Source organism: Electrona antarctica (assembly GCF_951216825.1).
Source record: "Electrona antarctica genome assembly, chromosome: 7".
Lineage (NCBI taxonomy): Eukaryota > Metazoa > Chordata > Actinopteri > Myctophiformes > Myctophidae > Electrona > Electrona antarctica.
In genome coordinates, this window is record NC_136812.1 from 50,561,573 (window position 1) to 50,574,671 (window position 13,099).

Sequence of the window (13,099 nt, forward strand, 5' to 3'; positions counted from 1 at the left end):
TGGACGACCTGCTCTACCTCCTGAGCCACAGCCGCCCAAGCCCCCGCCCCCTTTTTCTTCATATAAGTGTATGTTAAGTATGGAAAAGTATGGAATTTCATTTCATACTTTTCCCGGTCTGGAAAAGTATGGGAAATGAAAAATAATGTATGGAAAAATATTTGTTTCTGAAACTATTACTGCTGTTTTCCTGGGCAGGAGGCTCAGGGGGAGGTTCCTGGTCCCTGCCTGGTCAGTGATTCCTTCTTATGCTGTTGCCTTAAGGCCTAGAATACTCCAGTTTTAGGTGATAAGGTGACAACTGGAAACTACAACATGACGTCATGCAGCTCCTCATGCAGCTCCTATCCCCTGTAAGTCCCTCTTGACACAGAACCGATCACTTTTTCCAAATTCCATTTTTTTCCAAATTCCAATCTTTTTTGTGAGATGAGATATGACAAATAACGTAAATATACAGGAGAAATCACTGACATACATACAAATAAATATATGTATATATGTATAAATTGCAATTATCTCAAAAAATAATTAATCAAATCAAATAATTAAATCAATAAATTATTCAAACAAATAATTTAATACTTTATTTACAGTTTGCAGAGAAAAGCACAGGAAAGTGCAGTTCAATACCAGGTTGTCCACTATGGCTCGTTGTTTCCATATTCATATTCAATTCATAGGAATAACGCACAAACGATGTCTATTAACCATTTATTCCATCTGCTCGTACAGGTACAGGTCGTCTGAGGAGAGAGAGAGACGTAGAGAGAGAAAGAGAGTCAGGAAGAACTGTGTGCTTGTGACGGCGACCGGGCAGCATCCCGACACAGTCCTAAAAGGCCTGAACCGTCTTCGGCTCAATAGAGAGTTGTGTGATGTGGTCCTGTGCTGTGGGGGACAGGAGTTCCCCTGTCATAGAGCTGTGCTCGCAGCCTTTAGCTCCTACTTTCAGGTAAACCTCAACGTTCCATGTGCATATTTAATGACCTGGTGCTGTTAATGGAATGACATTGACTTTGGCTTTCATGTGAACTGAAGACTGTGCTATAACAACTCATCAATTCATTTATTATTGGCACAATGTACATTTAGAGACCTACTGTAAGACAACCCGTTCACTTTTTCGTCCTCCACAGGCCATGTTTACATGTGGCATGTTGGAGTCCAGACAGGACAGGGTTAACGTCCATGGAGTAGAAGCTCACATCCTGGACCTGTTGCTGACCTATGCATACACATCAGAGGTGGCCATCCCCAAAGAACATGTGCAGGTGAAGACACACACACACACACACACACACACACACACACACACACACACACACACACACTCACCAGGCTTTCCTAGCCTGGCGGGGCCAGACTCATAGCGTGGATTCACTGGCGCTTCCTCCCCGCAGGAAGCGTCAGTGAATCCACGCTATGAGTCTGACCCCGCCAGGCTAAGGCTGTCCACCTCGGAGGAAAGCCTGGTCTGTGTTACTAAATTGCTGCATGATCCGGTCGGGAGCGGATGATCTATCTAATGAAGTTGTTTATTTTATCTAGGACGTGCTAGCAGCAGCACACATGCTGGATGTGAAGGGTGTCCAAGAGAGGTGCTCTTCTTACATGCGGGATCACCTAGATAACAACAACTGTTTAGGCATTAACAGCTTTGCTGAGGCCCATTCCTTAGAGTCATTGGAGAGATCCAGCATGCATTACATCACCCAACACTTCGGAGATGTCTACATGCAGGTCAGAGAAGTTGTTTGTCTGTTGTTTGCTTTTCCTCCTAACAGTCTGTGGTGCCTCACGATATGGGACAGATTAACTCAAGATAATAAGATGCTAAAGGTGATTTATTACCATTACCAGGGGTGCACACTTATTTTGGGCTAGTTCTCAGAGGAGCACCTGGAGAGGTTGCCTGGTGCACATTGGGGGCAGATGGTCTCTATCTACTCTACCACAACGTTACTTTAGCCAGCATGCAATTGCACATGAACCCTGCAGCCACACTGAGGCGCTCCAACGCATATACAATGAACTACTCACCTAATGTTGCGGATGTTGCATGTTTAACGTAATTTCAAAGTGTGTACGTTGTTTATGTCACAGATGTATGGTTTTCATATCGTAAATATATTAACTTTGGCTAAAGGTGTTTAAGAGCCACTTGTAATGATTAGTCAACACTAGTTTTCTCAAGAGATTGTGAGAGTAGGAACGAAGATTGCTCGTTAGACAGAGCCCTCTGGCTCAGCTCTCTTTTCGTCACAACAGTGCTGTACAGCAACTGTAATACCGCCCCTGCTAAATAAACTGATCTAGTGTGTGTTTCTGTTTCTAGGAGGAGTTCCCCTCTCTCCCGGTGGATAAAGTGACAAAGATTCTTTCCGGTAAAAACCTCAACGTTCCTAAAGAGGAGGCCGTATTTGAGGCGGCCATGTTGTGGATCAATAAGTGTCCTACACGCAGACAGCACTTTGAGAAGGTCAGTCACTTCTCAATGTTTCACCTCAATTTACTGCAAAGACTAAGTGACTTATTTTCTATCAATTGACAATTACACACCCCATGGCATGAAGCCTTGAATTTGTTGAGATTTGTTTAGTTGTTGACACATTCCTAAGCCAATAATTTAACCAGCGGAGTTTCCGGTAGGGCATTGAGTCTGCCGGTCATCAAATTATAGGCTTTGCAATGTGATAAAACAACATTATTCTACATGAATTCAAGGCTTCATGGGGTGTGTAATTGATAGAAAATAAGCCAGTTTTGTTTCGATACGTTAAGGTTTACATAAGCCTATTTAGTTACTAATATATTGTTACACCCCTAGTTGATATGCATTATGTGCAAACTCTAAAATAAAACCTGCCAGATCATGGAAGTCCCTCAAGGTGTACCTAAGATATCACGTTCACAATGTTGCCATACATATGTACGTTCCTCCAAACATAGGTGTACTTAACCTATGAACGTACAAACGTAAAGATAAAGACTTGTCTTAAGGCAGATGTAGAGATTTGAAATGTTGTCTTTGCCCAATATCCAGTTTGAATTGAACATAATAAGTGTTATTTTTCTTGTTCTTGAAGTTCCTAGGGCTGATCCGTCTCCCTCCCCCTTCTCTCTCTCGGCCACTTATATTGGCTCACACAAACGTTATGCAAAGCTCAGCCTCCTCTCCCCTTTCTCTCTCCCCTCGCTTTAACTCCCTCCCTCTCTCTCTCCTACTCTCTCTCCCCCCTCTCTCTCAGCCACTTATATTGGCTCATGTAGCACAAACGTTACGCAAAGCTCAGCCTCCTTCTCTCCCCTCTCTCTCGACCGTGCATGTTTATGTGAGTGTTTGAAGTGTTACATTAATGAGTTGCACAATTCCACTTCTTTATCGAGGCTAACTCTGTGTTAAAAGATGTTGTGTCTATGTTCGCTCTCTGTATTAAAATATGTTATGTTCACTCTCTCTGTATTAAGAGGTGATGGTGATGGTGGGAGGTTGGAGTCACGGCAAGCTGCTTGACCGCGTTGAGTATTTGGATCCCGGGTGTTTGGATCCTCTGTTCATGGACTCTACAAACTACTACAAGAATCTGGCCCGTCTGCCATTCGAAGTGCACAAGCATGGTCTGGCTGTGATAGGTGAGTGAGGAGTAGCATCAGGGTCAGCTAGAGCAGGGACCAACCTACTGATAGTGGGTATGCGCGTGACATCATCGTACCCGGATGTTATGCGGGAACGCCTACTGAGTGGCACAAAACTACTTTCTGGCCTTGACAGCCCATACATCCGAACAGAAAAGTCCAATTTGATTGCATTAAATGACTTTAAACAACATTAAATTCACTTTGTCACTCACTTTGCCACTCGATTTGCCACTCGATCTGCCATTGAGTTTATGCATGTGCATACCCTCTATTGATCGGTAACATGTCATTGTTTCGACCTCACATTAGTCAGACCGATTACTAACACTATCCCTAACCCTAAACTTCAGTCTTAACCGGCCACGTAGGTCGCTAACCCTAACCTCATCTCACCTCACCTAACTGCTCGTGACGGAACGTTCCGCCAGAAGGAATCCAACCGGCAACTGCTTCTGGCCTAATGTTCCGTCTGATAAGCTTTATTATTATCAAACCGGATCGCTGATTTCTATTTTTTAATTCTTTTTTTGGCTTGGCCTTTCCTTCTTTAGCGATCCTAGGCCGGGTTGCGCAACAGAGCTGCCGTCCACCTCCCATTATACAGGCTGACTAAAAAGCTGAATAACTCCTTAATCTACGGAGCTCACCATGGTTTGGATAAAATGCGCGGTGTTCGGAGGTCTTTGCTGATTATCCGGTGGTTTAGATGGAAACATTGGCGCTTTCTAGAGCAAGGATGGCTTCATTTTAGCTCGCTAGCATTGATGCTATTTATTTAGCATTAAGATGGACGCTCCAAACAGGATGTCAGTCTCAGTGTGTGCCGCATTGAAATAGCCTCAGCAGTCTGCGGTTGGCTCTGCGTCCAGCAGGTGGCAGCATATGGGTTAACCGGCCACGTTGCTCACGTAGGTCGCTAACCCTAACCCAGTCTTTCTTTTCTTTTCAAAATCTTTTTATTCAGGTTTTTCGACAGTAGCCCAGGGGCAAGTATTAGACAGACATATAAAATATAAAAATAAAACTCAATCCCCTATCCCACCCTCCCCCCACCCACAATCCCAAGGATAGTCGGAACAGTCTGGAGGAAATAAAATAAATATATATATATACACACACATACACAAAATGCATGCATACATAATTACAAAAAATAAAAATATAATAAAATAAAAAAAGCAGATTTTTCATACAGCAGATTTTGTTTCTGTTGTGGTTTGGCGTTGGCCGAGGCATAGGCACGGCACACTATGCAGTTTGTGTGTTGTGGTAGAATGTCATAAATGGGCCCCAGGTCTTGTAAAACTTTTTCTCAGAGCCGGCAATTGAAAACCTTAACATCTCCAACTCGAGACAGGACATTATATCACGAAGCCACTGACGGAGCACGGGCGGGGCAGCATCCTTCCATTTGAGCAGAATGGCACGCCTAGCGAGCAACAAGGCAAAGTCGACCATACGACACTCTATGCGTGTTAGAGGAAGGTCATCCCTTCCAGCAGTGCCAAGGAGAGCCACTAAGGGATCTGGGTCTAGATTTTGATGTAGAATGTTGGATAGAGTATTGAACACATTCCCCCAAAATGGTTGTAATTTAGGACACATCCAATACTGATGGATCAAAGTTGCATCACCCTAACCCAGTCTTAACCGGCCATGTAGGTCGGACTACCGGGATGTCAGACCCATTTCGGTCACCCATTGTGTGATAAAGACAGACTGCTTTTCACTTTCTCTTGAGCCACACATGTTTAATTGTATTTCATTTTCATTTCATACTCATGTCAGTATTACAATATATCCTCCTAACCTGTTATTATTTTCCAGACAATTGGTTGGTCAAACATACTTTTATTCCTTCAAAGTCAAACAGTTTAATTATCATCATTACTATATTGTCAAACACACACTACTCACACCATCCTCATTTCCTGGTCAAAGTCTTGGTCAAAGTTGCACAAAAGAGTCATCACTGAATCCACTGCTCCTTTTATAGGTGGAGGATTCAGATTGGGTTGCACCATTTTGCAGGGGTGCATATGTCTGGCAATGCATACTATTTAGCATGATTGCAAAGGGACGGGTTGTTTAAAACCCTGGGTTGTTAAATTACTTTAGGATTGACAATGTTATTGTAAAGGTTTGAAATGTTTTCTGGGTTACATGTTCACTAGATTTACAAGTGAATACTGTCACTAGACAGATGGTTCGGGCCACTAGTCAGAGGCCTGGGTTGGAATGTAGGTAGTCATTCTATTGTGAGAGAGAGAGAGGAAGAAGGGGCACCATGCGGGAAGCTCTGCCCTACAGTGTTAGGACTTGTAATGTCCAGACTGGATGCTTGAATTTAAGCATATGATGTAAGTTTGTTATTCATTTTGAGAAGTTACATTTTATTTTAGTGAAAGAATATTTTTCCTGAGAAGTTATTTTGAACATTACTTTGGACACTACTTTTTTGTTGGAGAAAATAAATTTTCGGCATCAATTGAGATTTTTGGTTTGTACATTTTCTGTGCACCTAGCCCTCATCAAACGGACTCATTTACACATTGGCAGCACAGCAGTGAAAAGATACAGATACAGAGCAAGGAAAGTACTGTAAGATTCACGGTAATTATTGACAATAAGAAGCACCCTCGATACGGAACAACAGTTTACAAAGGTTTACACCTATACAACTATCCTCCTGCACCATGCAGAAAACACACCAGCATGTTAACAGTGTCCTCACAAACAAAAAAGTGCCAGGGTCAAACCGAGCAACCAGCGCTATCCGTGCAATGCAAAGAATAGTGACCGTGTTCACGGTGCAATCTGACAGCGTAAAATACGCTGTCAGATGGGTGGGGCATGAACGTGATCCAGAGAAGGCTACTTGCCAACTACATGTCTATGCATAATATCTTTAATGGCAATGTATCTTGAGATCTGAAAATCTGAATTTCTTTAACAATCAAGGCATCCATCCATCTTCAACCGCTTATCCGTAGTCAGGTCGTGGGGGCATCATTTCTTTCCTCTCCGTAGCAACATTAGTAACTTCCTCCTGGGGGATCGGGAGGCATCTCGTCCTTGGTCTGCCCCAGGGTCTCCTCCCAGTGGGACGTGCATCGAGGACCTCCCTAGGGAGACGCCCGAGAGGCATCCTAACCAGATGCCCAAACCACCCAAGCTGGCTCCTTTCCAGGCGAAGAAGCAGCGACTCTACTCCAAGGTGTTTTAATTCTGCTCTTCTCCCACCATAGGTACTGCTTTGTATGTGGCCGGGGGAGAACTTCCTGATGATAAAGTCAGTAAGAAGTTGTGGCGCTACGACCCTTTACATGATGACTCATGGACCAAGATGGCTTCCATGATTGAGGCACGCTGTGACTTCGGTAAGACAGATGGACGTATGGTCCATTGGGGCTGGTAGATTACTAATCGTACTAATCAAATGTATATTCGATTTGTACGATTAAGTACGATAAACAATGTATCATGATATAAAAACAAATATGATATAAAAACAAAACATATTTTTGATGGGCGCTAGCCCCTCCTATGTCCAGCTTTTGATGTGTGTGCACAAACTTTGTCCTACACAAACATTAAAATGCCATTGACAATGAATGGACAATTTTACGTCATAGTGTCTCTGATGATGACATATAGATGATAAGAGCCCCCTCACTTCACACAGGTGTGATTTTTTTTTCATTGGATTCGAGCAGCCTCTTCTGCTGGTGGTTTGTACAGTGACTCATTTTCTGTGGGATTCTTTTTAGAGGGCCTCCTATATTCAGCTATTAGTGTAGATTTTCGTCTTACACAAACATTAAATTGACCATTGACAATGAATGGATAATTTACGCCATATGTGGACGAGCAAATTGGCTATTTTCGTCCTACACAAAGTTTCCATTGACAATGAAGGGAGAATTTACATGTGTCTGAACAAGAACACAGAATTTACGTCATATGTGTCTGACAAATCGACATGTTACGTCATGATGATGTACGATGATAAGAGCGCGGTGTGATTTTTGTAATAATAATGATTAATAATAATAATTTTATAGACCACTATTGAAGATTAATTTCTGAGTAATGTTAACCTAGCCCTATGGTCCATAGGCCTGGTGGTGCTGGATGGCTATCTGTGGGCAGTGGGTGGCCAGGGCTGCAGTGAGTGCTTTGTGGAGCGCTACGACCCCCGCACCAACACCTGGCAGCTCAATAAGGACATGCCACGCTGTTCCAACCACCCTGTTGTGGTCGCACTGGATGGACTGATCTATGTTTTTGGTATGGGACACATTTATGCACCTGCAGGTTCACCTGTTTTTAATTGGGACTCGAACTGTGAGTCATAGGTTAGCGAAGAGCGCCATCTAGTGTAAAAACAGAAAAACACGTCAAAATCTGTGATTGGCACAGAATGAAGAAAAAGACAATGTCCATACATTTAATAATCAGAAATACAGATCTACAAGCTTACAACACGTCATTTTGTGGCATGCTGTAAGATTGTTTTTTGAGTGGCGCAAACCACTCCAATAACCAGCTTTGTCTGTATCTATGTGTCTATGTATGTGTGTACCATGGTTGCTATGGTCACTGACATTACGTCAGACCACAGTTGATCAGGCTATATAAGACCTTGCACCACTCAGTTCACACGGGTGTGTTTTTGAGTGGTGTAAACCACTCCTACAACTGGCTTTGTTAGTCTGTCTGTGCTCAAAAAATGAGCATGGTTGCTACGGTCACCCAGTTCACCTGGGTGTGATTTCATTACGTCAGACATTACGTCAGACCACAGCTGATCAGGCTATATAAGACCTTACACCACTCAGTTCACACGGGTGTGATTTTTTTTATTACGTGTCAGTGATTTATTTGCATATTTAAATTAATTGTCATATCTGCCCTGTGCAATTTGGGATTACGAAGCCTTAAAGGCAAACAGAAATACAAATTGTAAAGTTCCAATGTTGGAATTATTATGTTTTCATTGTTCTCCTGTTGACATTGCATAATGATTTGGCCTGTGTCTTCCTGGTTCCTAGCTGCTGGTTCCCCTGACACAGACACGGCCCAATTGCAACCCTACAAGCAGAGACATATCTGTGGCTACCAAGGTGGGATTAGTTTTGTTCCGGCCCGGGGCGACTGTGGCTCAAGAGGTAGAGCAGGTCGTCCAATGATCCATGGGTCGGCGGTTCGAATCCCGGCTCCTCCTGGCTACATGTCGAAGTGTCCTTGGGCAAGACACTGAACCCCAAATTGCTCCCGATGTGCTGGTTGGTACCTTGCATGGCTTCCGCCGCAATCGGTGTATGAATGTGTTTGTGAATGGGTGAATGTAATGCACAATCTATGTAAAGCGCCTTGGATAAAGGCGCTATATAAATGCACCATTTACCATTTACCATTTTACATTGTGACATGTGTTCCTTTCACAATGTGTAATGCGCGTTCCTGTCACACCTTATTTGTCTTTCATTTGTTCTTCAAAAACGGTTTTCTTTTCTTTTATATATTTTTCTTTTTTTTTTACATTCTCATTTCCATACCTACAACAGATAATACTTTCTCTAAAAACCCAGGCATTTCTTATGGTGCCCTGCCTATAGGCTCTTCAAATGCAACTTTGAAATGATGCCGTGACAACGGATATAATGGGTATTGGATATTGGGTATGCATTCCCGATTTTCATTGTTCCCAACTTGCATCATTCCCAAGTAGGCCGGTACCACGCATACATGTCCGGAGCGACAGTGTTGTCAGACTGTTACTTATGTCTAACCAACGCATGCACTCCGTGCTGCGTCGCTTGAGGCTTTTTTCACAATTTCTTTCTTTGTGTCGTTCACAGTCTCACGGCCCACATACCGGTTGGCGGCCCACCGGGGACAGGTCACCCGTGTCCCCCGTGCCACATACGTCCCTGCCTACAAGTACAACCCCAAAACAGCAGAATGGACAGAAGTGGCTGCTATGCAGGTTCCACGTTCTGATTCAGCTGCCTGCACCCTCAATGGAAAGATCTACGTTATAGGTATCATACCTGTTCTTAACCACTTGTCTTAAACTCTCTTTAGGCCACAGCATAGCCGTCATCACTGGTTGTACAGGATCTCCTCACTGGTCAGCAAAAGTACTCTAACAGGAGCCCTCATACAAGGTTTTTTTGACTATGCATGCACCTCATGGTACCACAGCACCTCAAAGGCCCTTAAAACAAGGCTCCAGACATCCCAAAACAAAATGGTCAGGCTACTACTTGGCCAAACTCCGAGAACCCACCGCACCCCTGCCCATTCTTAGGTTAGAATGGGTTACGGTTGACGACAGAGTACAGCAACTTGCAATGGGCCTTTGTTTTCAAGATTCGCTCCATGTACCTGTCAAAATACTTCCTCAATGTCAACAAAGTCCATGATCAAGTTCACAACACCAGAGGGAGTTCCACAAACCACGTTCAACCTAGATTCATGCTCAAACAAGGGGTTAAACTCATTTCGCTCATATGCCACTAAAATGTGGAACGCCCTACCACCAGCCGTGTGGATCCCTAGACTTCAAAGCCGCTGATGGATTTATAATTAAGATAAAACCCATTTGTTGCATATAAAATGCAAAAGGGACCAAAGATATAAAGGACTGTATTATACTGAATTACTGAGCCACACAGGGCTAAACTATAAAAAATACTTTAGAGAAAGTACTCAAAGAGTACACAGAAATACTCAGCACCACAACTAGGCCGAGAGCCTATGACCAAGTTAACAATTAGCAGGATTACTTTAAGCAGAAAGGACAACTTCCAAAAGTTGATCTGAGCAGGAAATACTCTTTTAGAAAAATACCTTTAAGTAACCAATAAAAAGATGAAACCACCAGGAAGAAGGATTGTCCAGTCAGCAGATTATGGTTTAGTTCTATTCATTTTCAGATCAGAGAGACAGAACAGATCCGCATACAGCCAAATTACTCTCTCCCCTGTACCACCAAAAGGGCACAGGGTAGTCTCTGACGAACAATTCATTACAAAGGCATTACCAAAGTAGCAGATCTACAGATCCATCAGCCGCCCTCAAAGAGCACTTAAGTGTGGCTGCAATTCGAAACTGGCCCATGTAAAAATAAAGTTAAAGTCCCCCCCCCCCTCCCCTATTTTCTATACTGTACATATTTTCCCTTATTTTTCTAACCGTGTATATGATGAGATCCTTTTTTTGCATAGAAGTGTATATTTGTATGACTAACTGTTCTGATGAATTGAACATGGAGGACCCTTACTTTTGTTGAACTGTACCCATTCTACAAACTGTTAATACAAATATTTACAATCAATCAATGGCCGTTTGCATTGCAAAGAGTGTTTTAGTGCAATACAAATGCTTGCAATGGATTCAGAATCACGAAGAAAAAAACAACTACCGTAATTTGACACGTCACATTCTACTTAAAGCAGAATGACATTTTGAAGATTTTTCCTGCATATAGGCCTACTGTACTTTCAGCAGCAGATTCAGGGAAACTGAATTTCAATCTTTGCGATATGTGTAAGACACCTTTACAAACACAAATGTATTGGTAAGGAATTTATTCCCAGATTGGACATTGTTCTGATAGTAATCCCTATCTGGTTAATTCCTCTTCATCTAATAGGTGGTGAGGATTTATCAGTAGACAGTACCACGGACAAGGTGGAGTGCTATGACCCAACCACAAACCAGTGGACCATGTGTGCGTCGATGCGGCATTCATGTAGCAATCCTGGTGTGGTTGCGATGGCTGGAAAGATCTATGTACTAGGAGGGATGGATGATTATGGCGCGTAAGTCACTACATACTGCTTCATATAAACTGGAAATTAAAGGGGAAAACCATCCATTTTCAACATTTTACTATGTCATTAATATACCTTAGAGCTGTTGTGTGGAAATAATCAAAAAGTCCCCCCATTTTGTGTTTCCTAGAACTGTAATTATGAAAAAAATCTTTAACATGGTGAAACACATCTTGATGACATCATCAAGATGTGTTTCACCATGTTAATGATAATGTTAACAGCTCTAAGGTATATTAATGTCATAGTAAAATGTTGAAAATGAGTGGAATGCCCCTTTAAGTGTCTGTTCACACCAAACATTTCTCTCATTGCTATTGGTGCTGTCTTAGTTTAGGGATCTCCGTGACATCCAAGAGTACTGTGACCAGACGGACAAATGGGAAAGTGTGGGTAAGCTCCGCGACTATCGCACCGACCGGTACAGTTACCGGCGGTGCAGCTATGTAAGAAGAGGGCCGGCACCTACAGGTCGCAGCTATTTCAGCTGCGTCTCTCTCTGGCTGAGTACAGATGTAAAGGAGGTACCTTACCCTAAGCCACATGAATCTGACGATTCCAACGATTACTACTGGTAGACGCTTTCATGGGTGCAAGAGATATAGCCGTACTTTATATATGTACATACATTATGTGTATGCTTTCTGGGTAGCTCATGTTTTTTTTCAGGGGAGGTGAAAACCCTGGATTTTTTCTTTTGCACAATATTTTATAATGCGAGGGACATGTGTGTGTGTGTGAAAATGTTTGATAACATGTGTATTACAGTAATTATCTTCCGGTTGAGTGTTGTCTTTGTCTATTATACACACACAGGAGTCGGGAGGAAACCACCAAACTCATTTTTTTTCACCTCTCCCCCTCTCATGCAATTATTGACAATACATAAAGTCACAACACCAACTTTGATGAGACAGTATTGCTTTGTTTTCAAAATATAGGGTTTTCTTCATTTCCTGAAAAAAAATATTTTTTTAATTTCCTGAAAAACGAACATTTTGGAGCTAGGTGCAGGTTTCTTCCCGACAGCAGTACAATGTGTTCAGGTTTGTGTGTTGCTCATGGTAGTTAATATGGGGTACAGATTTATAAAATAAAAAGGGTGGCTTTTGATATCATTTCTGCACACAAAGGACATGTAACTGTGCAACCTTCATGGTATTTATCTGTTTTAATTTTGTTCTGTTTTAAATAAAGAAATAAAACAGACCTTATCTCAATTACTGGTATTCAATTTAAATGATGGTATAGGCCTATCATCTGTCTCTCTAGCTCTGGTCCATAGCCTTGATTACAATCTGACAAATCTGGGCAGACAGACTGAGGTTTACGCGGAAGTTGTAACAGTCGTTGTGGCCGCGGTGGCCGAACGGATAGCGGCGCGGTCTAGATACCGGAAGGTTCCCAGTTCGAACCAGCCGTCCGACACGTTAAAATTACCACCGCTGAAATGCCCTTGAACAAGGCATCAACCACTACGATGAAATGTGTTCTATGAGCAGGGCCTGGCTGGAAACAAGTTCTTGAGCTTAGCCCAGATACCCTGGGTAAATATAGATTTCATTCAGTCAGTATGCAGTGCCCGTTGGTGCCACTGGGTGGTGCACTGCATA

The 13,099-nt window shown here is 42.7% G+C and overlaps 1 protein-coding gene across 2 annotated transcripts; it reads left to right on the forward strand.

Annotated features, from left to right (window-relative positions):
• Positions 1-2,346: 2,346 nt before the first annotated feature.
• Positions 2,347-12,675, forward strand: LOC306925970 (kelch-like protein 36). 2 transcript variants are annotated; one of them, XM_079505155.1, is made up of 8 exons: positions 2,347-2,482; positions 3,472-3,636; positions 6,891-7,022; positions 7,762-7,932; positions 8,697-8,768; positions 9,507-9,689; positions 11,306-11,474; positions 11,819-12,675. In XM_079505155.1, the coding sequence occupies exons 2-8, from the start codon at positions 3,477-3,479 to the stop codon at positions 11,934-11,936; spliced, it is 1,005 nt and encodes a 334-aa protein (XP_079361281.1). In that variant the 5' UTR covers positions 2,347-2,482; positions 3,472-3,476; the 3' UTR covers positions 11,937-12,675. The 2 variants fall into 2 exon arrangements, with proteins under 2 accessions (XP_079361281.1, XP_079361280.1); XM_079505154.1 differs by having other exon boundaries at positions 11,824-12,670.
• Positions 12,676-13,099: the final 424 nt, after the last annotated feature.

Excerpts from the sequence above, each read along its gene's own strand:
- LOC306925970 (XM_079505154.1), top strand. The coding sequence starts at position 3,477 with ATGGTGATGGTGGGAGGTTGGAGTCACGGCAAGCTGCTTGACCGCGTT. Across the intron at positions 3,637-6,890 it reads GCATGGTCTGGCTGTGATAG|GTACTGCTTTGTATGTGGCC; the intron begins GTGAGTGAGGAG and ends CTCCCACCATAG. Across the intron at positions 7,933-8,696 it reads TGGACTGATCTATGTTTTTG|CTGCTGGTTCCCCTGACACA; the intron begins GTATGGGACACA and ends CCTGGTTCCTAG.